The 26,495-nt window shown below is 44.0% G+C and overlaps 2 protein-coding genes across 3 annotated transcripts; one reads left to right on the top strand and one right to left on the bottom strand.

Annotated features, from left to right (window-relative positions):
- Positions 1 to 76: 76 nt before the first annotated feature.
- Positions 77 to 5,514, bottom strand: mto1 (mitochondrial tRNA translation optimization 1). The gene is given in 13 exon segments (XM_036537580.1): positions 77 to 295; positions 514 to 671; positions 770 to 879; positions 1,039 to 1,210; positions 1,373 to 1,577; positions 2,084 to 2,214; positions 2,445 to 2,635; positions 2,769 to 2,881; positions 3,363 to 3,661; positions 3,781 to 3,898; positions 4,119 to 4,318; positions 4,525 to 4,724; positions 5,348 to 5,514. Coding segments are annotated over 12 exon segments (2,109 nt in total). The 5' UTR covers positions 4,718 to 4,724; positions 5,348 to 5,514.
- A 933-nt stretch (positions 5,515 to 6,447) lies between these two features.
- Positions 6,448 to 25,282, top strand: LOC118789508 (ataxin-2-like protein). 2 transcript variants are annotated; one of them, XM_036545973.1, is made up of 23 exons: positions 6,448 to 7,101; positions 8,172 to 8,211; positions 12,097 to 12,153; positions 13,193 to 13,264; positions 15,560 to 15,719; positions 15,808 to 15,929; positions 16,207 to 16,298; positions 16,416 to 16,679; positions 16,942 to 17,450; positions 17,583 to 17,669; positions 18,363 to 18,494; positions 19,736 to 19,816; positions 19,898 to 19,959; positions 20,246 to 20,586; positions 20,800 to 20,869; positions 21,081 to 21,218; positions 22,171 to 22,234; positions 22,373 to 22,551; positions 22,636 to 22,774; positions 23,067 to 23,176; positions 23,408 to 23,590; positions 23,684 to 23,867; positions 24,658 to 25,282. In XM_036545973.1, exons 1-23 carry the CDS (start codon positions 6,980 to 6,982, stop codon positions 24,714 to 24,716), a joined length of 3,267 nt encoding a protein of 1,088 aa, XP_036401866.1. In that variant the 5' UTR covers positions 6,448 to 6,979; the 3' UTR covers positions 24,717 to 25,282. The 2 variants fall into 2 exon arrangements, with proteins under 2 accessions (XP_036401866.1, XP_036401874.1); XM_036545981.1 differs by lacking the exon at positions 6,448 to 7,101 and adding an exon at positions 7,478 to 7,569.
- The last annotated feature ends 1,213 nt before the right edge of the window (positions 25,283 to 26,495 follow it).

Here is a 26,495-nt window from a genome sequence, read left to right as displayed (position 1 = left end):
TCATGACTGGAGTAAATTGTTTAAAATAACACAAGAAAATGTAAATAGGTTTTTTAAAAAAATAATTTATTATCTTCTACCTTTTTAAAATAAAGTTGGTTTGCACATAACTATGTACAGTCTGTTTCACTATGATGTCATGTGCATTTCTGTGAAGATCTTTTTGACTCCTTTCTCATCAAGAAGCTTTTGTATAGGTTTGCTCCTCTGTCTCCCTCTCTGTCTTGCGGACATAGTTCAGCAGGTGAACAACTGCAGCAGGGGTCATTCCTTGTAAACGGGTGGCAGCTCCCAGCTGTTTGACAGAACAAGAGAAACATAACAGACAGATTAAACTTTTCAAATATGTTTATTACTACAGCATTTAGCGGCAGACTATGTCATCAGTGTCAGTACAGGTAGTCACTAAGATACTACTGACATTGTGATGCAAGACATTGCATGTATGATGCTGACATGCTTTTGTGTCTGTCCAAGTGCTTTGTAAACGGGAAGGACCTAGGTCCAACTTACAGTGTGTGGTCGCACACGGTCCAGCACCTCTCTGACCTCCTGGGAGAGCGAGATAGGGAGGGAAAAGTAGTCTATGTCCTGAGGCAGGGACAGACTCTCTTCCTCTCTTATTCTCTCCACCTCAAGCTTCTGCTTCTCACAGTGGGGGCGGTACACCGCTGCAGAGGGAGGTACAGAGTTCGCACACATTGTAGCCTCTGCACTGGCAACAAACGGCAAGAGGCAACCATGTTAGTACTGGTATGGCTTTACTCACCTTCAATCTTGAGCCTCTGCGAGAACTCCAGGTAAGCTGAAAGGTGCTCTGGGAAAGCAGAGGCCAGCATCTCAAAAGTGATGTCTTTGTACTCTAACAGCTCCAGAGCACTGTGAAGTACAGGAGTATACATTAACCAAAAAAGTGAGACTCTGTTAAAGCGGTATTCACAGTCAATGATCAAGGACAGCGACATTAGCACTGCCTGATCGGGGGCATGTGAAGCATTACTACACAGCATTGCATTTCCATGTGTTGTTATAACTGACCTTACTAACGTGCTCTTGTTTTCGCTGAGCCTGATCGTTCCGAGTCTCTCCCTCCATCTCGGGGGGGACATGGAGATGGACTGCAGGGCGGTCAGCGCCTCATTCAGAATGTCCCTGACTCTCTTCGCTTCCTTGTAACGCCTGAGAGACACGCAGCCAACCTCCTCAAACCCTGATGGAGACAGAGACACAGGTGTCTTTAATCGAAAAATACACACACGTTGTCCTATGCTGACATGCATAATACAAGACAGGGTGCAGCAGAGACAAGCGGTAAAAACGAAGAACAGCAGGGTGAGCAAAAAACTTGGCACACCAGTCGTTGGGCCGGTACCTCTAAGAGAGAGCCGCAGGTCTGCGTTGTCAGGTCTGAGTGCAGTTCTGAACTCAGCACGGCTGGTGAACATGCGGTACGGCTCAGTCACCCCCCTGTTCACAAGGTCATCGATCAGGACCCCGATGTAGCTCTGAGTGCGGGAGAGGGAGAGGGGAGGCAAGCGGAGGGAAGTTCGGCCTGCATTGACCCCCGCCCACAAGCCCTGAATGAACGGGAGGAGAGAGGTCATGGTGCTGTACCATAGCTGATTTTAACATGATGTGTAGGCGGTTTTCTACTTTATTCACACACCTCTTAAATAAAATATCCTGTAGCGAATGTAAGTTTTATGCTGGTTGCTGGAATTATTTACATCTCATTTACAAATGGAAAAAAAAAACTTGCACAGGATGCAGCCTGGATTTTAAGAAAAAAAAAAAAAAAACTTTTGGAGCATCTTAAAATTTGTCTATGGCTATTTTAAAAAGAATTCAGTGACATCAGCAGGTCTTCAGCCCCGCTTCCTAACCACAAACAGTGCTATGCTTCTCAAACACACAGTAGCTATATTTATTTACATTTGTTTACATTACAACTGTTTCCATACTTTGATCATTTTGAGTGTAAAATTTTGAGTACGTGGCCGTTATATGTGTGTATGGTGTAAGCGTATGCTGTGTAATCTGTGAAGTAAATAATATTGTTCTGTGGTGGAGCTATGGACTCTACCTGTGCAGCAGCCTCCTCATACCCAGTTGTCCCATTGATCTGTCCAGCGAGAAAAAGTCCTTGAACTCTTTTTACCTGCAGAGAAGGCGACAGTTGGGTGGGGCACACAAAATCATACTGTACCCCATAACCTGAAAAAGAAGAGGAAGGGTGAGAAACGCAGAGGCAAAGATGACTACCAGCACTGCTGCAGCTGTAACAGTGGTGCTCTGTCAGTGTTAGAAGAAACAGAATTTCCAGTGTCCTCTGGCAGCAGTAGTGCTACTAATCAGTACAACATTACATGTGCCACCCAGACCAGATGGCAGGTAATGGTCCCGATGACTGCAATTGTGATGAGGTTGGAAGGAGTCCTGCATACCAGGTGTCTGGATCTCTGCCCTCTGTAGAGCTGGAATCTCTCTCAGGAGGCGTAGCTGTTGGTCAGGTGGCAAGGTCATGGACAGACCCTGGGGGTAGAGCAGGTCAGAGGTCATGCCCTCTGGTTCCAGCCACACCTGATGTTTCCGGCCTGGAAAACGCAGCACCCTCGATTCAATGGAGGGACAGTACCTGAGAGAGGAAACTGCCGCTGTGAAATGTATAAACTCTCTCTTTCGGTGTAGTTTCCAATTAAATACAACTAACTCAGTGAAAGTTCTGGCCTGTTTTGCTGTTATACTGAGTGTGTTTACAGTATGTCTACCTGGGCCCCTTGGTGTCCTGCTGTATATGAGTGTTGAGGTGAAGGCTCTCCATCACCACTCTCTCCACTCCAGGGGTGGTGTAGAGAAGATAACAGGGCAACTGGTCTTCTGGCTGAGATCAGAGATATGGAATCATCACCATCTCACGAGTGTTTTGCAAATTTGTAACTGTTTTTTCTGTCTTTATGGAGGTATATTCCACAGGCCACAGAATTGGGCTCTTCACAATTTTCCACTTGCTGTTTGCCTTTCACTATGCATTGTTTTTTGCTAGTAATCATACAGCTACTTATAAATCAACAGATACTACTAGCAGTGATCACAGCCCTATCCAACAACAGACAAGACATGTAAGGTGTGTCTTATTTTACCGAAATTACAATTCCCCTGGCCAGATGGTCTGGTTCCCTTCACTGTGTTTGGACGTACATGATGAAGGATACACTTTACAGTTTCTTTGGTTCTCGACTGAATCTTACCAGCCTAACTCAGTTATGGTGCTGCTGGAAATCATGTAGTAATCATACAGTAAAATCACATTCTTTATTTTTGCCCTAATGGCACACTGGGATTTGTGCGAATTGTCTCCTTACCTTGCAGCGTGTTTCTTTATTAAGGAAGCTGAATGGTGTGGGTTGTTTGTCAGGGGCATGTGTGTGTGTGAGGGACAGCTGCACTGTTTCCTTTAATATGCGAGGTGGTGTTCCAGTCCTCAGCCGACCAGTCTTTAACCCCAGTGTCTCCCGCAAGCTGTGGGACAGGCCGGTGCAGGAAGGGGGGTCCCCAATTCTACCCCCTGGCGAGGTGGTTCGGCCCATGAAGAGGGAGCCTGACAGGAAAGTGCCCGTTGTGATGACAACAGAGCTGGAGAAAACAGGCCGGCCTCCATCCACTAGGGGGCAATAGAGCAATTAAATATGGTGTTATGACTACCATACATTTACAGAGACCCCTGACTTTAGCATTGTAAAATATCAGACAGATATAAACACAAACACATCTGACACATACCCATTCGGACTCCAGTGACTCTGTGCTGACCGGGATGATCTGGGTTTGGGTTCAAAACCAACAGCTCCTCCACTGACCCCTCCAGAACAGTCAGCCTGGGTGTGGAGAGCAACTCAGTCTGAGGGAGGGAGAGAAAAGCAGGGAGAGCAGGGTAGAGGTAAAGATAGGGGATATGGGGACAGTCAGAGGATGGACAGAGGTAGGTAAATGATTATCGCAAATGAGGGTATCACTTAAACTGATTTATCATAGTGGTCTCTCTCTGTCTTATCTCCTTTTCTGACAAAAGCCATTCAATGGCCATCATCGTGCTAAAGGTCCTCATTTTCTAAGAGTACCTGGATGAACTGTCTGTATCGGTCACGGTCCAGCTGTGCACGCGGGCCCCAGACCGCTGGTCCCTTGCTGCGGTTCAGAATCGAGAAATGGATCCCAGCCCAGTCTCCTGCACGTCCACAAAGCCCATCCAGAGAGTCCACCTCACGCACCAGGTGGCCCTTCCCCACACCACCCAAGGAGGGGTTGCATGACAGAGCACCTGAGGAGTGAGAGTCAGTAAAGCATCTGTAACACAAAAATTCTGCACAGACCATCGACTGACTGGATATAACATTAACACAGCTCTTCACAAAGAACTTTGGCAAAGAAGGTTCAATGTAGGACTTGTAAACAATATAAATAGAAAAGAGAAAGAGGTTTCTGTCCCTCCCAGAGGGAGCAAGCAAACAAGGTCAGGACTCTCACCTATAGTTCGGATGTTCTGAGTGATGAGCAGAGTCTCTGCCCCAACCCTGGTTGCTGCAGCAGCTGCCTCTGTCCCAGCATGGCCTCCGCCCACCACAATGACATCATACTTCTTATGAGCGATGTCACAAGCTGTCCTAAGGGATGGGAACTGCAGGGAATATGGTCTGGAGAGTAGCTGCCTTACCAACATGAGACAGCTGTCAATCAAATAAAAATAAAGTAAGTCAGAGATGGAGATGCAATGACTGTGACCCATTCGTTATGCTAGAAAAACTCACTGGGAAATTACTGTGGGTGCTTAGCAGGATAATATACACGTGTAGCTGTGCATAGAGGAACCAATCGTCGTTACGAACATCTCTGGGTCATTTTTAAAAGACGCAAACATAACTCGTCTGATTAATCACTACGTTGGTATTCCAACAACATCAAGCCCATAACCCACATTAAACGTTTGCCAGAGTAGTCGTGCCTTTACTTTAGTTTTAGCATCAACGTCCTCAAAATCTTAACGTGCAGTTTGTTGTCTGCTACTGAACGCCCTATGGTCTTAAGTAGGTTAGACCGAGAGTTAAACACATCCCACCACTTTGATAACTTCCTAACTAGCGATCTTAAGTTAGCTATCTGACTAGATATGTTACCGCTTAACTCACAATGTCCCCCACGTAGGAAAGGGAAATGAAAAGCTAACAACTTCTTACCATAAGGTTATTGCTGACTGGCTAGGAACCTGCAAAATTAAAGCTACCAAGCTACAGCTCACAGCAAAAACTATGCAGTCAGCTAGCAAGAGACGGACTGTGATTACTGTTGATACCTCGCAGTTGCCTTCTTTCGTCTATCTGGTCGCTGTTTTTTCAGGATTTCAGCTGGCTGGCAACGCAATGGACATACAGTAGTCCTTGTGACCGATGTAGATTTTGACACCGTCTTACAGAACCTAGTTACATGAAACTAGAAGGTCGCATCCATGCGCTACACGCTGAAAGCACATCCGGGTCAGAGGGGCCGAGGCGTCACCGAAACTTTCGGTGGTAAAGCCGACTATATATACTGGCATTTGTGGAATGTTTGATGCATCTGCGATTAACTTGACGTGGTTGCAAACTGAAAGCATTTTTGTTGAGGCACTTTGAGTGGCAGACATATTTCTGAATCTTATTTCTGCATTCTCATCTCATGAGTTTCTCATCTCATTTGTGCAGATCGTACAATTTGTATATGTAACTTGAATATTCTATAAACCAAAAGCAGTTTGTTCTAAATACCATGTATTTATGACTATAATGATACAATTGAGATTTATTTGTGAAAGACAAGTGAAGCAAATGTACAGAGGAGTATGCATAGTACACTCACAAACACACAACGAAAGAACTGATTTTCAAATATGTTTAATGTGAATGACACGCGTTGCAGTTAGAATCAACGTCTAATTCAGGTAAACTCAGGTCAAAATTCCAACAGCATGAAATTAAACTTTACTACATATAATCGGAAGTCAGTGGAGGGATGCTGTGAGGTCAACTGCTCTTGAGAATCAGTTCATACTGCACTAATTTGATTCCTGTACCTGAACTGCACTCATGGGAGGACCATGTGTCGAGGTGTCAGAGGTGAAGTTTGGACAGTGTGCTCAGGCTTACTTAATGGGACATGATATTCAGGTGCTACAATGATTCTCATCGATGATAATATCATACGTATGCGTTTACAGTCCCTGGGTTGTTCTCTGATCGCATGGGCTCTGCTGACACTGCATCAATGTCCTTCCCAAATGTGAAAATTAAAGTGCACCTTAATTAGCGAGCACAGTGAAACGTGCGCGTACACCAAGACGATTTACTCTATCAGTGGTCATGCGCACGCACCATGTACACGCCCCTTGAGCCCCCCCCTCACTTTCAGTCGCGCGCGGATCGTGAGTGAAGCAAATCTCGAGACGTGGTGACGGCAGTTTTCACCCCGAAACCCGAAGATAATACATATTCTCATTAATGACATTAGCTAATACTAACGGAATAAATCGGACCTGAAGGATAAAACGGGGAGCCAGATGAAACGGGACAATAAACAAGAGAGAAACAGAAGGAGCTAGCTAGCAACCGTATCTGTCGTCCCGCCGACTGAGCTTGCTAGCTAAGAAGACTCGTGGTTTTATATTGTGATTAATGACTGGGGATCACGACTTAAAATTGTGCAAAAGAAGCATCTTCATTTTCCCATCCAGTTGCTTGTTGGGTACAATTTATTCCATCAGCTAGCTTTGTGGTAGCTTGCTAGGTATCAAGCTCGTTTCTCCAGCAGAGATACAGGTAGCTAGCTTACTTGTGTCTTTAGCTAGCTAACTGTTAGTACTAGCTAGCAAAGGACTCTGTGGCTCCGTGGTTTGACTCAATCGACAGGTTAGCTAGCTGTATAGCTAGCTGTCTTAACTAAAAATTCGGCCATGTTGAAGCAGCAACAGTCCGGCTCCAGCGGACGGAAAACCTCTAACGGGACTTCAGGTCCATCCAGTATGTCTTCCACGGTTTCTGGAAATAATATGAGCAGCAGAGCAACAACGGGAAGGTAAGGGAAAACCGGTTGATTCCTTCCAGCAAAGGTCGAGGGCTTTCTCTGCAAGTTTAGGCCTGCCGGTCAAAGCCGGGTCATAAGAGGGGGCGTGTCGTGTGGGCGGGAATAAGCTCATGTCGGTTGGTCTATGTGGCTAATTAATGTGTGATTGATAGGGACCAACAGCCAATCAGATCTCTGTAGTCAAGCCGGGATAAACCGTGTCAAATTCTTGAATTGGTGAAAGAGGACCAGGGGGTTTTGATTGAAAACATAATAAAGCCAATGCAAAGAGGGGTTTTGTGAGATTGATGGCAGGGCTGACCATTTACCTTCTTCTGGAGGAGGGGTTTGAATTGGTTATAATTTTTTTGTTGTTGTTTTCGAACCCGTACAGTGTATTTGTTGTAGCCAAAAGGCTATGAAGTCTCGCCGATTGGAACTTTAAAATAGCCGAATAGCAAGGATGCACACTCATAAAAAGTACAGTACTGACTTAATTCTGTTTTTCATGTGGCTGGTTGATACTGCTTTCTGTTGAATCTGTTGCAATGTCGCTAGCTAATATTAGCGAGGTAGCTGTGAGCTTGTCTTTGTGTTGTTGGCAAGCTGTCCAGCTGACTAGCGACAGCGGACCCGTCAGGTTATCCGTAATTGTGTGCGATTCAAACGCTCGAAAGCTGAGACAGTAGCTAAGAAATTGATACGTATTATTGTGGCTGATGTTTTAGGAGTGTAGCAACGACATCATCCCAGCTAGTTGCACAGTACAGTTCATCATTTAGCTATGTTGCTGTTGCATGATTACGCGTAGAGTATTTGCTCGATTTGTAAGTGTGCATGCCATTGTTCTTCTGTTTATGACGTTAACCAGGAGCAGTGCTTTTTAACGGTGCATGATGATACTACAGCATTATGTGCTTAAGTCTGATGTATAATTTATAATTTCATAGGAAAAAAACTGGTTAGCTAGCTATAATTTATGTATATGCCTGTCTGTAATAGTATGCATAACACAATGCTAGCTATTGTAACAGTGTGTTGTATTGGTTAAAATCTGTCTTATTTCTTTCATGTCCATCCAGGAGCCGAAATTCTGTGAAGGCTCCTCCACAGTCCTCGCCAGTAAGTTGCTTTTTTCCATGATTGCATTGAGACCAGTTGTGTCTGTGAATGTCCAGGGCATCATACATATTTTTACTTATACATACTTTACTTTTACTTTCGTTTGGGAGACTGTATGTTCTGTAATTTGGCTGTTCTGGTGTTTCATGCTGTGGTCTTATTACAGACAAAAAAGTATGTTGGAATGTGCCACATCAGTTGGAGACTTGTGGTGCCCTTGGAATGTAACTGTATATGGTGAATTCTTTGGCTCATCTTGATCATAAGCTAAAGGGACGAAAAGTCCCATAAAAGGTGTAAAGAAGTAAGATGTTCTTTACATGTTAAGAAGTAAGTAATAAGCAATTTCACCCAAAGGTTGTATTCAGGAGAATTTTAGTGTTACCAGGTAAGGCATGTAAGACTCCACATGAGCTACACTGAGCAATCATGTGCAGCAATTTTGGTAGTAAAGTGCAGGTACCCATCTAGCTGGCTAAGGCAGTTGTGGCTAGGAGGTTTTTCCCGAGGTTTCAGTAAATGGAGAGGGAGTTTCATTGTTGAGAGAACAGAAAAAATGTATGTACACAGACAAAAACATGGTGAATATATGTTAACCGCCCCCATGCGTGTATTGCTACAACATTTTAGTTTATGTATTTATAAGGGACAGTGTGCACTTAAAAACATTAATGATATGCCATGTCATTCATTGTACCCAAGTTAGCTAGAGGATAATTTGTATTGACAAGTCCAGAGTTAGCTCATTACATTTATGACCATGCATAAACGCACAACATGTTATAATAAATAAAAGACAGAGAGAAGGAGAGAAAGTTTTCATCAGCTCAGAAAATATCGCTTACTTTCATACGTACTTAGATTGAAGGCCACTGTATTTAAAACTGTTAATGAAAAGGTGTATTATATATATATATATATATGGTGATATACTATGCAATAATAATAGTATTTTAGATTGCTTTTAGATGAAAGAAATTCAATATAATTGTAAATGTAATAACACAATACCCTTCATAATTTAGAAGCTGGAATGAAAATTAATTACGTTGAAAACTGTTGATAATTGCAGTTTTGGTCACTTTTTGTTTCAGTAAAAAGCTGAACAGTTACATTGTTTATAGTATCATCTGATAAGGAATTCCTTAATACATTGTACCCTTGATTGCAAAAGCTGTCTGTCGAGGCTTAGTATGCTGATGTGACGCTACATAGTCAAGTGTTTCAGTTGTTTTTGTGACTGAACTTTTTTTTCCAACTGAGTTTTATAAATTCCTTTAGGGGAGGGGGTGTTAATCCATTCACAGATTTAAAAACCATGCCTGTGTTCCTGAAGCTGTCTAAATTTAGTGGATTATGTGTCGTGTGGATGTGGCAGTGATGATATTTTATTAGCTTTTCTCTAGAACTTTCGGACTCTTTGTAGACTCAGTGGAAAGGTTTAGTTGCAGTAGGTCCTTGCTAGTTATACAGTCGGGTAAAGAATATAGCATGCATATGCATCTTTGCAGCAGTAGTAGATAAAGTATTCCTAGTATGTGTGAAATTGGACAGATTGTTTCACAGTGTAGACTTTTTTATGTGTTTACAATAGAAAGTTGGAAATCCATCGCCGTGTTCAAATGCTTACATTCAGAAGCAATGGTAATTTTGAAATTATGCATTTCATTGGCAAATTAATTGTAACTGTAGTATTCATATATTTTGGTATATGAAAGTATGCTTGAGGATTAAAGCATTCTACCTTGACCTGCAGTTTAGCTAGTCCATGGTACATTTTCGGGTAACTTCTGTTACGTGACAGGTTCTTTTCCTTATTTTGCGCTTTCATTGTTTGCCCCTGTTTTTCATTTGTTCTTGATATGTAGCTGCCCTGCTGAAATCAAAGTTTCCCAAGGAAGTCCTATTTTCTGTGGCTGTCCTTAGATTTGTGCAGAGAATTTCTGAATGTAGAGATCCCTCTTCCATCCTCCTTTTCAAAGCCACATTATGAGTGTCTAATAAACTAAATTTTCTAACACCTTGTAAACCTTACAGACTGCAGGTGGAGCAGGTCATGGCACTGCTAGCAACAGGCTAGCCATACATGTACCTTCAGGCAGTTTGAGTACCTTGTCTTTCCCTTCTGCATAGTGATTCATTTGACCACCTACTTCCCTCACATTCGCTGGTGCTGACCTTTTTGTTTTATTTGCCCATCAATGTCTCACAACTTTTCAGTTTGATCTTAGAGAATAGCTGATGTCACAGTATGGACTATCAAAGTGAAGAGAAAGTGGCCCTCAGCCAATATTGTACTTTTGTACAGTCACAAGCATGGGTATGTTGATGTCATTTATCTTATTCATGGGTATGTGTTTAATGTAGATGCCACACACATGCACTGATATTTTGTTCTATAGATGCATTGCATTAATAATCTGTTTCAACTATGAATCCGTCCATACGTTAACAAGATTGATACTGTGAATTGATAACCCTCAACAAAGGGCCTGAATGACTATGATCTAGATTTTGGTGTATCTCAAGGAAGGGCCAAAGCATCGGTGAGATTTGGTACAAGCCATTAACCTTATTAAACAATTAAGGAGAAAACTATAACATATAAGTAAATTGGATAATAATTTTATGACATGAAGTTAATGGCAGTTCTTGTGAAATGTGAAGCAAATTTCTGAATACATTTAAATTAATTGTTGATAAACACTCAGATTTTGCAATGCTGTTCAGTAGAAATAGCTAAAGCATAAACTTCCACAGTTTATTACATTCAGCAACTTACCTGATATTAAATGACCAGCAAGTGCAGTTACAGTTTAGTACAATATATATGGATAACTATTTGCAATTCTGTCTTTTGTATTTGTTGCTATAATTGCATATAGTTCATTTGACAGACTTCCATCTTAACATACGTACATAATTTGAATTCAGTATCCATTTCTTCTTTCAGTTTAAAATCAGTTTTTTACATTCTAAATCATATGATGTTCAGATTTTTTAAAAATATATTACCTGTTGATCATAGATATGAGTTATTACATTCTCATTTTGGTACTGTGTATCATTTTTCAGTCTCAGGAGTCATGAATCTAGGTCCTTACGAACAAATACATAAACGCCATTAGCCTTTCATTTCACTTTCTGTGTAGCTGCTGCATGGTAAGTTATTGTAACTGATTGGTGTCAAAAAACTCACCTCAACCAATTTGCATATTTGTTTGAATCTGTCGCGCATTCAGGGAAACCGCCAACCCAGCCAGCTGGTGTACAGAGGAGAATGCATGGTTTCTGCTGCCTAGTGAGAACATATGCTGTGTTCAGATCTGTCTGTGTCGATTTGTTTGGAAATGTATGCAGTGAAAGACGTCGCACATAGAGCACAGTGAAATTTTAATTGCATCGCGATTTAACTCCTTAACTCCAATGTGACGCCGTCTACTTCCATCATTTCATTCGAATGGCATGATAGTGGACCCAGATAATTTGAGAGTTAGGCATCCATGAAATGTTTACTATCAAAAGGATCTGCACAATACCTCCTTAGTGTGATGCCTATGAGCAAGTAGAGTACTGTGACACATGCAGCAGGTGCTCTGGCAACGTCAGAAACTTCTGAAATTTTAGCCCATAAATGTAACTGTCAAATAATTGTATGCAACTTTTAATTGACCGATTTGCTGGTGCTGGCGCCTAATGTGAAAAACAGTTATAAAAATGAACAGACCAATTTGTTTCCCGTGTTGAATTCCATTTCTTCTTTGCTGTGCCTTTATGTGTATAGAAAACCATATATAGAAACCTGTACATGTAAACATATATAAAAACCTGATGATTCTCTCTCACTCTCTCTGTCTTTCTCTCCCCCCTCACTTGTTTTCTCAGGTGTTTGAAGGAGTGTACAACAATGCCAGAATGCTGCACTTTCTTACAGCTGTAGTGGTGAGTCACACTGCCGTTCAACTGCACAGATTCACTCTGTGGTTCCAGAAATATATAGGCATGTGCATTTATTCATTCAGTATGTTGGACTATGTGTTTGCTCTTATCTTTTTAGCTGACACACAGATCCATGATCTAGATCCATGGCAACATTGACAGCCTCAGCTTCAGCTATTTTTGTGACTCTCTCAACAGAAGAAGAGATCATGAGACTTGAGCGTGTTGGAGTAATGACTGATTGGACAAGTCAAGTGTTCATTTAAGTTATTGGACTGGACGGAAAATGTCCAATATTTTTTTCACTTTTAACAATTTCATGTGGCTTTCATACAATAATTTGGTGTTTGGTACTCTCTGCAATACACACAGATTTGAATCAATACTGTGAGGCTTGTGTGTTGTATGTTAGACTTTGGTGTAAAATAGATTTAAATTTGAGAAGACAAGTGTAGTAGTGGACTGTAAATATGTAAATATTCTTAAAAACACTGTTAATTGTATAAAAAGATCTTGTATATAATACACACAACCCCATGGCTGAAATCTGAGGGTAAACAGTGCGATATAAAGTTATGTTGTTTTGACCCAAAAAAGTTGAGAAATTGGTGAACCAGTTTCAACCATGCACACAACCACTTGATTGTCAGTGCTGAAGTTTTCATGACAGTTTCCTGCTGTGTGTGAAATGTTGGTCTTACTCCAGTAAGAAAAAGACCCATTTTGCTGAAAGATCAGCGGTGCAATTTTGTCCTTAAAGGAATCCCTATGTCCTGCTTTCCACTGACAGCAACACTGTCCTTAGTCCTCTCTTGGCCTTAAGTACAATCAGTCTAATATCCCCCATGAACTCATTAACTACATGTTAATTACTTCACTTATGAATGTGGAGTTTTCCTGTTTTGTGTTATTATAACTTGTATTTTATGTGTTTACATTAACCCCTCATTAAGCAGTCAGTAGCTGAAAAAAGAGAATCCAGTCTGCCACTCTGCTGGCTGTAGTATAATGTAATATCTCTCTCTTTCACCTTATTCTTCAGGGCTCCACCTGTGACATCAGGGTCAAGAATGGAAATGTGTATGAGGGCATCTTCAAGACCCTCAGCTCACGGGTAAAGAACAGCTCTTTATGTTTGGGATGCTGACGTTCAGCCTCTGCTTTTGTGTCAGTTGGTCTGAGTACGTTGCTGTGTTACTGCATACAGTGAGTCTCTTGTTACTGTTCTCTTTATGCTATCAGTTAAAATGTGGCCTTGAAGCTGGCTTGTGTAATATTTGGCCTCAGTGGTGCATTGTTGTAGTGCAGAGAAAGAAACGTATCTATTACCATCTTCCACAGCTGCTGTCAAAGCACCTAAAGTGGTTGGGACGCATCCACACCATGTCTGTGGTACACTGAGCGTAATGTGATGAGAGACCAGTAACGCCTTCTCCGAAGGGTCCTACATAAGAACTGTATAAAGATCCATAGTCTTTCATATCACCATTGTAAACGCAGTGTGAACATTCGTAAACACCTACGCATATCAACATATATTGGTAAAGTATGCCATATCACTGTCCAAATCGTAAGTGACCAAAACCAAAACCTTCCCATTCAGAGTCTGTCTCACAAATTGCACACAGGAGTGCTGTATACGTAACGTTAACTTGCCAGTTGTAGTATATATGAGCTATATATATATTATAACTGGCAAGTTAACTTGTGCAACACTTTAGTACAAATGATCCATAAGCGTAATGGATCATAGTATAACGTGTATTTAACATAAGAAAAATGTGATATTAGATGAATACTCACAGTTTCTGCCTAGCTGCTGACATTTGTATACTGACTTTCCATTCTGAACTCCACAGAACCTTTCTTTTTATTTGGCAGTAGTAATTTGGCATGGAAAACATGAAACACTTCCTGGATAGTATGCAGCTGATGCATTGTTTTTTGGTGATTGTTGTATGGATTGGTGACTATATGTACTGTCAATGTATGAATGTACTTAACGCCCCTGCGTATTTGGCATACTATGTGATTGGGTGTGAGTTGCAGTTACGGGAATGTCACTTGTGAAATGGCTGGTGAAGTAGCACACTTTTTAATGCTCTTTGTGAGTTGGCATTTGTTTTGTGAAAACTTACATAGGTCTTATCGAAGTGTCATGAAGTGTCATGAAGTAAGTTTGAAAGCTTTTTGCTTTTTAGCTTACAGTGCTTTTTCTAGTGCTGAGATAGAACCATTCATATAAAGCGTTAACCAGAGAACTAGAATGGATTTTTTTTTTCGTATCACATGCACAGCGCTGTGGAAGTAGTAATTGGGTCAGAGGTTGGGATGCATTAATAGTTTGAATGTTTGGAACAATGTTGAGCTATTAACAGTGCAGCAAATATGCAAGTGTTGTCTATATTTCAAAACATGAACATTGAAACAGGCACCATTTTACCATGTGTAGTAATTTGTACCAAAACAACAGACTGAGCATAAATGTGTTCACCAGCTGTATGGCAAGGACATTAGTAAATTAGTAAAATGTTCGATTGCTTGGGGCCTTCTCAGTGGCTTGCTTGGTTAACTCTGTTCGGGCCTGTTCCTTTACACAAATGATTGATTCTTGAAAAAAGCATCGGCGTAATTCAGTGGTAAAGGTTAATTTTGTCGTATCAGTTTTCTCATCCTGTGTACTACCAGTTAAATGCTCCAGGTTGTGTTATTTTTGGTGCCACTTAATAGCGACATCTGTTTTCAGAAAAAACTGTGAGTGTTGAGAACAGAATAAATTAATGTATGTAACTTACAAATTAGCAAGACTAGGTTTCTGCTGGCATCAACTCAAGCAAACCCCTCTTTTTCTACTTTTTAGGAGTTATGAGTATGGAAAATATGGAAAATATTTTGTTTTGGTTCATGCTTGAAGTTGCAGTGGCATTGGAGTGGAACAGTGCAAAAGCCATCCTTTTTGCCCTTTTTTGTGTCACACACTCTGAGTTGTACCGTTACTGCAATATTCGTCTTAAAGTGGTGATACACCACAAAGGAACTCACTCACACATCACTGCTCATCACTGAAATAGATAGTGAGACAGAATGTAGCAGTTTAGCTGCTGTTTTGACAGCAACAGATAATTGCAGATAGGGGATAAAGCCAACCCATTCTAATTCAGAAATGCGTGACTGGATAAATGCACTATAGCACATCAATTTTTATTGGTGGGTGACACCGATGAGCTCATATACCCTTTGTGTTATTGCAGATCTGTAGCTGATGTGGGATGTAAATTGATGGGAAACTTTGCACACAACCAAGGAGTGTTCTTGTCAAATGTGCCAAATGAAAGTGTCTGCTAGAAGTGGTGTAGGATCTGTATGTTTGGTCTGTGTGAAGACGGCCTGTCTCCCGCTCGCTCCTCAGTGTGAACTGGCAGTGGATGCGGTGCACCGGCGCTGCGAGGAGGGGGGTAACTCCTCAGCACCTCCCAGGAGAGAGGAGATCACAGACACCATGATCTTCAGCCCCTCTGACCTGGTCACCATGACGTGCAGAGACGTGGACCTCAACTACGCCACCAGAGGTATTGTGGAAAGGGCATCGTGCGGATCTGTGGTGTGTGTGTGTGTATATATGATGATGATGATGATGTTGTTTCTCTCCATCAACAGACAGTTTCACAGACACGGCGATCAGCTCTTCTCGGGTAAATGGGGAACACAAGGAAAAGGTGCTGCAGAGGTGGGAGGGAGGAGACAGCAACGGTGAAAGCTATGACCTGGAGACAGACACTGTGAGTCACACCTCCTTCCTCTCTCATCTTCATATGTTCATTTCGGCTGTAAATCTCACCCTTTCTCTCCACCCTGTCTTTATATAGAAATACAGAATGCTTAGAAACACTACATTTTTACAGATGAGGATCAGCTAACTAAATTCAACAAACTGGTATCTCTGAAACCAGATCCTAGTCCCCATTGCCAGGAATAAGTGAAAATACAGCATGTATCCATCAGCTGACACTAGTTTAACATGAAACATGATTCATGAGCAATCTCTCCCTCTTTCAGTCCAATGGTTGGGATGCCAACGAAATGTTCAGGTTCAACGAGGAAAACTATGGCATCAAGTCAACATATGACTCCAGCCTTTCCATGTACACGTGAGTTTCAGCATGATGTCATGTTTCAGTCATGTGTTGCGCGGTGACCCCCTGCCCTGCCCTCCCTCCCTCATGAGTCCAGCAGCGGGTACAGACCCTCTCTTCCCCCCCCAACAGGGTGCCTCTGGAGAGGGGAAGCTCGGAGTGCTTCCGGCAGCGGGAGGCACGGGCGGCCCGCCTGGCCAGCGAGATCGAGTCCAGCCCGCAGTACAGGCACCGCGTGTCCCTGGAGAACGAGGACGGGAAGACGGAGGAGGAGAAGTTCAGCGCCGTGGTGCGGGACAGAGACGGGGGCGAGAGAGAGAGGGGCCGGGAGAGCCCCCGGGAGAGGGAGCGCGAGAGGGGCCGGGACAGCCCCAGCTTTGCCAGCGGCGGGAGCAGGTGAGCACGTGGTGCCACACCGGTGGCACGGTTCAAAAGTTTGTGTCGATATGTTTGCGTGACGACATGTCTGGGTGGGCTTTTCCTATTTACTGGTCCATTAGTCTTAACACTGTCCAAATGGAAAATTGTCACAGTATGTCACTTGCTCATACTAGCTTTTTCTTTGTTACTGTTTCCCTCTTCTTTTTTGCTCTGTCAGCACACTGTTTTGTGTGTTTTCCAGTTCAGCGCATTAACCCCTCTGCCTTGCTCCTGCTAGGGAGGGAAAATACATACCTTTACCTCAGCGAGCCAGAGAGATGGGGGTGTCAGGAGGCAGCATGAGAGGAGACCGAGAGAGGGGGGAAAGAGGAGAAAGAGGCAGTGGAGGAGGTAGTACAGCCTCTCTTCCGAACCGAATGGGGGGTTACCACTCAAGCAGACCGGGCCCTCCAAACTCCTCGCCAAGACCCCCTCTTCCCACGTCCAGCAGCCAGTCAACCCCTTCATCGGAAAGAAACAGTCCTCTCTCCAACAGGGGAGGGTATTCTCCTCACCACCCACAGAACAGTCCCAGTCCAGCAAGTGCATATACTCCCTCCTCCTCTCTTGCCAACAGCAGCGGGGGGAACTTTGCTGGAAGCACGTCTCGCCCCGCTGAACCTTCCACAGCTGCTCCTGCGCCGCCGGCGTCCTCCCCGACCAGCCCCCCCACCCACAGCCACCCTATTCCTCACTCCCTCTCACATCCACACTCGCTCTCTGACACCGCAAGGCCTGTCAATGGAGGTGAGTAGCTCTGTGTGTGTCCGTCTGTCCGTGACAGAGACAAGGCAAGCGTGAGGAAAAGAGCTTTGTCTTTGGGGCTCTTGGCTGTGTGTGACGTGTCCTATCCCTGATGCGCATCTCTCTGTTTGTTAGTGACGTCCAGAACCTCCCCTAAATCACAGAGGCCTGTACAGACCAACAGAAACCTGCGCACCCCCAACTCTCACACCACTCCTGCAGGTGAATTCACAACAATGCTGATAACAAGTTTTATTATGTGATTGAAGCAAAATAATGTAACAAACATGGCATCACCTACTACTTTTGCGACAGCCTGATTCTGATTCTGATTCTGACTTGGGGGATATTAGTGGTTTTAACCACACAAGCCCCATGTGGCATTCATTCATACATGTTCTGGTCCTGTGACTGGCACCAGCAGGATCACCAGTATCCTAACACTAACACCAGTGTAGCCAAGAAAGGAGTCAGAATTGTAGCAGTCCTAGTCATATCACCTGTGCCTGTGTGTTGCCAGGCATGAATGATGTGATGGTGTTCTTGAGTTAATTAGGAACAGAATATTATTCTGAAATTCTGAATATTGCCGGCAGTTGTTGAACTTGTAGAGTTGCATATTTCAGAGAAAATTGCCATTATTTATGGAAATATGTTCTCAGTTGACTAAGGCTTAATATGTCTGAATTTTATATATATATATATATATATATATATATATATATATATATATATATATATATATATATATATATATATAATAAGGATAGGACCTAGTGTTTTTATATGATTCGTTTAACAATTAATTCATCTAGACCTAAAAGCTCTAAAGTAATCTTTATTAAACAGATACTCATTCATCTTAAGAGTACTGGTAGACATTAAAACTGACTTCTGAATCACGTCTCTCCTCAGTCTCCCGTTCCCCAAAATCAGGGGTAACATCCCAGGACCCACCTCTTGCTGCTGCTCCATACTTGGATACCACACCTGTGACCATGGCAACTCAGAAAACACCTGGCCCCGCCCCCCTCTTCCCTGTAGATGGTGAGGTTTCACCCATCGTGCTTCCTTTCCTGCTTACCCTCTTTGTGCATCACAGTTGTGTGCTGTTGTTATGACCCATCGCACAGGAGACCTCACCCTTGGTGGGTTTCTCATTTAACGTTTGAATGTTGTGCCAGGCAGCATTCCCTGTTTCTGGCCTCCTGAGCACCACACCACCCTGTGCTCTGTTAATTCTGTTTAATTCACGGTAGCGTTAGCATGTAAATGTACAAATCACTCACTTTCTTGTCGCATTATTGTGTTGGGTTGTATTGTCGGACTGCAAAAGTGTTGGCGTTGTGTCTGGCACAAATGTGCTGTGTGAGCGAATCTTCATTATCACTATACTGTAGCATTTGCAGATTTCCCCATCTGCAGGGAACTCTAGATTTGAAAATGTGAATGGTGCAGTTATCCTGTGTCCACTTTCTTTCTTGCTTTCTTGCTTGCATGTGATTTATTTTGTTTTTAGCTATGAAGGATACTGGGTACCTGCGTGAAGTTGGCACCCAAAGTATTTAAAAAGTTCGAAATGGTATTACTGTTCGTTTGTGCTACGTTTGTGCCGGTTTGTGCTGTAAAAATTTTCGTTTGTGCTGCTATGGATTTGTTAATATAAACATTACATTTTTGGGCGATGACATCACCCAGCACCCCAACCTTCTCCGAATTGCTCCAAAATGGTCACGTTAGTTTCTGCTACGTTTGTGCTGGTTTGTGCCATGATAATGTTCGTTTGTGCGGTCATGCTTTGGATAAACACTGTACTTCATGGCAAAAATTCTGTGACAACTTCCAGAACGCTGCTTTCTCCATAACGAAGAAAGTGGGTTCTACTGTGCAACATTTTGCTGGTTGGTGCCCTGAAAAAGCTTACATTACATTATTTCCTGATAGGCCTACACAGAGCGCTTCAATGCCAAGAGCAATAACATTACATGGGATCCCAGTAAACTTACGTTGCAGCGCTATTTGGAAATATCCAACACTTAAAAATGACAAGCACTTGTAGCTGTTTTTTAAGCCAGCTAATTACTTACAAGGCCTGAGCTGCATTTGCTAATTAGCTGGTTACGAAGCTGGAAACTTCACGCAGGTATACTGGGTGCTGCAGAACCCCGCCTCTCTGAGTTGATCTTATGGGTCAGATGAGGGGAAGAATTGATTCTCATTGTGAGTGGCAGTATGGATGACAATTTTGAATGCTGTGGCCCCTTAACGTCTTTTTCCTTGTTTCCCAGTGAATGAAATACTCAGTTCGGCTGCAAAGGAGAGGTCAGCGGAGAGTCCGGTCAGTCCGCAGGATAGCAAGAACATCAAAGGTATGTCGCTGACAGTGTCTCTGACAGTGTGTGCCTGCGCAGGAAAGTGTTGTAACTTACCTTCAGTTCCACCTCTTTCAGCGCCATCAGTTCAGCAACGGTCACAAATTGAAGAGCTTCGGAAGTTTGGTAAAGAATTCAGGGTAAGAGTTAAGGTTGTTACTTTGAAGTGTTTGGTAAAAATTGTGTTCTGTAGCTGTTGGGTATGCAGATTATGTTGCATAAAGTTAATTGGTCAGACCAGCCTATGAGCATGTTCAAGAAGGGACGCCTGTCCTTTTGGACCACTTTGGCATATTCTGACAATATTATAATACGAGATTACTTAAATCCATGTGAATCTTGTATTTTAACTGAGAACAGAGAGCGCAGAGTAGAGTGTTATAATGAACCCAGAGGTAAGTGTTTTGTCTCATTTTGCCCTCCCAGCTTCAGCCCAGCGGAGGTGGCTCCAGCAGCGCCAGCACAGTTTTGACAGCGCCTGCTGAACCTCCTCAGACGGGTCCCGCGCAAGCCCCTCCAGCAGAACCCAGCACAGCCACTGAGCCCAAACAGAGCCCGGTGCAGAATCCCTCCCAACCCCCGCCCTCGCCCTCTGAGGAGCAGGGCAGGGAAAAGGAGGCCGAGGGGGCCGTCAGCGGGACTGCAGCGTCTGCTGTCCAGGCAGCGGTTTCAGACAGGCAGTCTCCTGGGACGCCTCAGCCTGCCAGGACCCCGGGCAGCGAAGATCTCAGAGTAGAAGCTCCAGACAGAGTGGAGGGTGTAACTGAGTAAGTAGAGGTGACCTTGAGGGTGCAAGGGAAGATACATGTGGAGGAGCGTGTGGTTAAAAGGAGAAGGGGGAGTGGAAACTAATTTGGGGGAAAGAAAGCAAGGGAGTATTAACAAATAACAGAAAATATCTTGTGCATAGTGTGGTAGGGGGTTGTATTGATTATATTAATTGAGACTGGCTGTTTATAATGTCTGTTTCTTCTTCTCAGTCAAGTGAAGAAGTCCACTCTGAACCCCAACGCCAAAGAGTTCAACCCCAATAAGCCGCCTCTGACTCTGGTGAGCACCCGGTAATGACAGTTTGTCACTAGGCACAGAAAGACTCCCACACTAAAAACGCTGCACAACCACCCAGAGGGCCAATCACTGTGTGCAGCGTGGACACTTCAGGAATGTGCATGGTATTTCTATATGAATTACATGCTGAAGAAAAGCTAAAACCAAGACTGAGTTCTTCTCCATTCCTCCTGCTCCCTAATTCCCTTTGCAGTCCAAGCCCACCTCAGCCCCTACGCCGCCACGGCCGACCCCTCCCAGCCCCTCTGTGGTGCTGCAGCCTCCACCAGGACAGGGGCCCATCTACAACCCCCCCTACCTCTCCTACGTCTCACAGATACACTCTGTACAGGTACCTCACGTTTGCTTCTGTGTGTGTGTGTGTGTGTGTGTGTGCATGCATGCGCGCGTCCGTGCGTGCATGCACTTGAAGTCAGACAAACTTCACTAAAATTAGTTACAATAATGGTTTGATGCACTTTTATCTCTACCAGTTAGCTTGTACCTCCTCTGGCCAACTATTGAAACTTCATGCTGCACTTCTAATATTGTTGACTCCTTGTGTGGCTTTTTGTTTGCATTGTACTCTGCCTCACTTGTAAGTCACTTTGGATAAATGAACAAATGTCTGTCATGCTGCCAAATGAATAAATGTAAATGTAGTGTTTCCCCTTAAAGTGTATTCAGTCAGCATGTCACAGTTGACTGGAAATTTAATGGCTTCATCACAGTTTAATTGTACATATGAAGTTACACGTGCAACAGTATAAGGTACAGAATTAACGCCGCTGTGGTCAACATATCAGGCAGCGATACAGAAAATAGACATAAGGGCTGGCATTTAGATCTCAGGTCTTAGAGGACAGTGGAGAGTCCTCTAAGACTGAGTATGACCTTGTGTAGGAGTTCTGGGGAAGGAAGAGCAGTGTTGGGTCAGCTCATGGTGCTCGCCCCTGGCCTTGGACATGTGTCCATTGTGAGCAGAAGGCCAGTTAGTGTGCATGCTGCAGATGGATGTTGGAGTCAGTGCCCTGCAGCTGTTTGAGGCTGTAAACACCATTCTTCTCATTGGGCCACCTGCCACAGCTCCACAATGCCCTTTATACAGTTTATACTGGAACAGTTTTATCTGTCTGGATTTTTGCTGGAATAATTTTGAGTTGAAGTGCAAGCTATGTAAATGGTTAACACAATGAGAATCACCGCATAAACCAGTTTAAGTTACAGCCCTCCAGTCCAGGGTCTGGCGCTGTACCCACCACACCCTGTCCTTCCCTGTGTTACCCCATTTCTCCTCCTTTCAGGCCCCTCAGATGTACCAGTATACCATGTCTACAGTGAGCCAGGGAAAATACCCCAGAGCAAAGGGTAAGCTCTGTCTCTCACTCTGACAGCTCAGGGTCTTTCTTCATCACGCTCATTTTGAAGGCGTTGCGCACGCACATACACACCCACGCTCACATCTCACGCTTGTCACGCTCTCTCTCTCCCCGCCCCCTCTCTCAGGTTCGGTGGTGGCCCCTCGATCGGACCACAGCTCCTCTGCTCCCCCCATGATCCAGGCGGCTGCGTCGGCGGCGGGCCCTCCCCTGGTGGCCTCCCCCTACCCCCAGTCCTACCTGCAGTACAGCCCCCAGCAGTACAGCCAGCAGGTCATACAGGCCATGACGCACTACCCTGGACAGGTGAGGCGTTCAGCCGGGAAACTTTGTGTGCTTTTGACTCTCCTGCCCCTGTGTTATGTGCTGCATTAACACTCTGTCTCTCAGCCCATGTACTCGATGCTGCAGGGCGGGGCCCGGATGTTGGGGTCTGGAGGAGGACACCCCCAGCCACTGGGCCCTCCTGGTGGCCCTCAGTTCCCCGGGCAGGGAGAGGGCCCTCCAGGCCCACAGCAGGGACTTTACGGTCAGTGTCATTTTGCAGCGTTTAACTCTACAGCGAGAAACTCTTTCAGAGAGAAAAATGCTAGTCTTCCTTTCATCTTAAGTGATCGCTTTGAAGCTGTGGGTGACATTAATAAATGGATTGACAGACTCGCTTTATGCTGAGCTGAAGTATGCCAGCTAAAAAAAAAAAAAAGCCTTGCCTCCTCAGAGTGCGGAAATGTTGTAGCTGCCGTCAGTGCTCAGAGTGATGGCCTGTAAGTCCGTGTGTCACGCGTGCACGGCTCACCCCGCCCTCTCTGTCTGCCCCTCAGCTGCACAGTCCTTCTCCCACCACTCGGGCTCCATGCACCCACCCCAGCCTTCCAGCACACCGACGGGAAATCAGCCGCCCCCTCAGCACGCAGCCCCCAGCCCCAGCCAGGTAAAGCACGTCCCAGCACTGCGGCCTGCGTCGTCTTCCAGCTCCGCTTTGTCAGTTTGGTCATCACTGTTTCGGTGCTTAGCTCATGCGTGTCCAAAGTGATTTACAGAATCAGGTGTTACTTATTTTTAATGAACAACTGCGCTCAAATCAGACCCAGTTGTTGGTGTTTAGTGGCAGACATGTATGTTATAGATGATAGTTTAACGTTCTCAAACCTTCCTTTCCCAGTCTGCCCAGTCTGGCCCTCAGCCGCAGTCTCTCTACCACTCTGGGCCCCTCTCTGCACCCACCCCACCTAACATGCCCCCCGGACACACCTCTCCCCAGGGCTCTTACCCCCTGCAAGGGTACAGTCTTCACGGGCACCAGCCCATTCCTCACACCTACACCTCTCTGGGGCAGCTGGCGCAGGTGAGCTCCCCTCTCCCTCTCTCTGCGGTTGGCTTTTGTGGGTTTGCCCCAGTGATGATGATGCGGTACTCAGCGCTCCCTCTGTCCTGTCAGGCTCATGTGCCGGGGGCTCTGTCCGGCCCGCACCACTCGGGTACCCATGGGCACCCCCAGGTGATGCTGCTGCACGCGCCCCCTCCACAGCAGGGACCAGGCTCCGGTCCTCAGCACCCTCAGCACGGTCCTCCCCCCCAGCAGGGCGCCCACCAACATTACGCCTATATCGGACACCCACAGGGTGAGTGTGCAACCCCGGCAGCGTGGAGCCTTCAGCAATAATCCCTGCATAGCAATGTCTGTGTCCATTTTACGATTCAGTTCCAAGCTCTGCTGGAGCTATTTTGAGGCAAATATGAAATATCTGTATATAATGTTTTTTATCCATATTTATATAATGTTGTTCATTCACAGTGATCATGTTTGTTTCCATATACCCAAACTTATATGGATGTATTTGGATATAGATCCAAATCTTACAGGAAATGTGAGAAATAGACATGTCTAAACAGAATGCATCATGATGCCAGTGTTCTAATAGTCAAATTGTTGCTGCCATTTCACAGTGGCCAGCTAGACAGTAAGAAGCTGTGGTTGCAGTCCTGGCTTAGGATTGTTCTGTAGAAAAGCACACCCAATGGTGCATTTTGTTCTGACACACCCATTTCTGCCTCTTCCTGCTTCATCGAATTTCTATGTGTTAATAGAAATGTACCACGATAAAAAAAGGTCACCAGTAGATAACATCATTTGGCATTTGCCAAAGTGAAACTAATCAGAATGCTGCCCAGGAGCAGAGTGATGCACCGTGTATGAACCTAATTCAGGATTTCCCCTTACAAGTTTACCTCCTGCAGTATGACTAAGAGACTAAAATGCCTTGGGTCACAAAGTATGGCTTTTCCTCATTGTACGTGTGCACATACATATGAACATACAGTATTACATACCGGAGCATTGAGTTGCTGCTAAGTGTAAGTGCAGTGGAGATGCTTGTAGTGCTGACAGTGTTTCCTGTGTCTGGCCCACAGCAATGCCAGTGCAGGCTCATCCCCCCCAGCAGCTCCCCTTCCATCCTCAAGGGAACTAAGCGCCCAGGAAGGAACACAGACGTGGGTGGAAGTCTACACTGCCCTCTCCTCCCGTTCAGTCAAACTTGGGAATTGTTTGCATCTTTCCAGTGTCAGAGGATGAAACTCGCTGTCTAAAGCCAGCACAGCCGTGTGCTGGAGTGTCGGTTCGGCCTCTCCTCACCCTTCCAACGTGGAACCTTTTTTTTTCCACGAAAACCCTATTTTTAGCCGAAGAAAAGGGTAATGGGGGTTGGAACGCGCTCATCCATTTATACAAGAGCTTTTTAGAGACTTGAGAATGACTGAACCTTCGTTTCTTTTTAACTGTCCAGAGGGAGAACTGGCAAATGGCAAATAAACACATACCCTCACCAAGAGAACTTGGATACTGAGAGACAGTTTCTTACAGAGACGACAAGTGCCCAACAGAAAGAAAGAGGAAGAGGACAGGGAGGAATTTTTAACCGAAGAAAAATGTGCTCTCCCGTTTTTTACTCTTCCCCTTTTCCACTTCCTCTCTCGTGTTGTAGGTGAATAAAGAAAAAAGTGAAAACGCAAATAAAAAATGAATAAAATAAAAAAAGGCCAAAAAAATAAAGTTTTAAACTAAACCTCAGAAGTGTGGTCCAGTGATTGTGTGTGTGTGTTTCGCTGAAGTACAAATGCCTAGAGTTTTTCTGTACTTAGAAGAGCTGTGTCCTCCCACTACCATTATTATAACAGTTACACAGTTGCGTGATTCTTGGAGACTGAACTAGTGGAAAAACACTTGGGATTGAGATTCAGTCTCTGAAACACCAACTTAAAGCAGCAATGGTGCTGAAATGCTTTCGGACTGATTTTGCAAGAAAAGGAGCTCTGTTGTCCTAATTGTACTAGAGGTTTTCTAAGAGATTAATATGAAAGAGTAGAAATACATTAGAGGATTTTGTGTGTAAGATCCCTGTTGGGTAGATAAACTTTTCTATTGCATCCAAAATATACTTTCTCACAGACAACATGAATCAAATACAAAAGGAAGTGGGAGTTTTTTGTGTTCATCTAGCAGCTGTTTTTTTTTTCTTACATTTCCATATTAATATGGAGGTCTTTTCAGGTTATGTCCAGTACATCTAAATTTCACATGTAAAGGACATATTTTTATTGGAAACAATCCACAATTGGTGTTGAGCATAATTGTGCAAATTTGATCAGGTTATTGTTCTGGACAAGCATGTAAGGGCGGTCAAAAGACGAAATTCTGTGGAAATTGGCCCTGTTCGTAAACAAATTCATTGCTCTGAACTGGTACGCATTTAGCACCATTTTATGTTATACACAAACTCACTTTTAAAGAGGAGGGTCTAAAGACAATGTGGGAAAGTTACATCACATCAACCAGTATGTGGGAGGAGACATTGATTAGTGCCAAACATCTCCAAAATCAGTAAAATTTGTTTTCCCATAGTAGCCGTGCTTCTGAACTATGAAATTTAGAGACGTAAAATACATATGCACTTACCTGTAGATTCATGATAGTATTCGTCAGGGTTATTTAGATCTTTATTATACATAATAGTATGTACAGTATAATTGCTACAGTCACTAGCAAGAAATGAGCATGGCACCTGCCCTTCATAGAACACATGACAAATGGCACAGCTAGAGTGAGTATGTGGCAGCCCACAGATGGAGTAATGGGGTGGGTGTAGCAGTCAGAACTGTATGGGGGGTTGAAATCTGTAGATGTAATTGGTTTTGATGGAGCAGATTAACAGCCAAGAGGTGAGAATGAAAGATATTGTGAGAGGCCTTTG

The sequence above is a fragment of the Megalops cyprinoides genome, chromosome 1, assembly GCF_013368585.1.
Source record: "Megalops cyprinoides isolate fMegCyp1 chromosome 1, fMegCyp1.pri, whole genome shotgun sequence".
Taxonomy (NCBI): domain Eukaryota; kingdom Metazoa; phylum Chordata; class Actinopteri; order Elopiformes; family Megalopidae; genus Megalops; species Megalops cyprinoides.
This window is presented reverse-complemented; position numbering and strand designations above follow the sequence as displayed.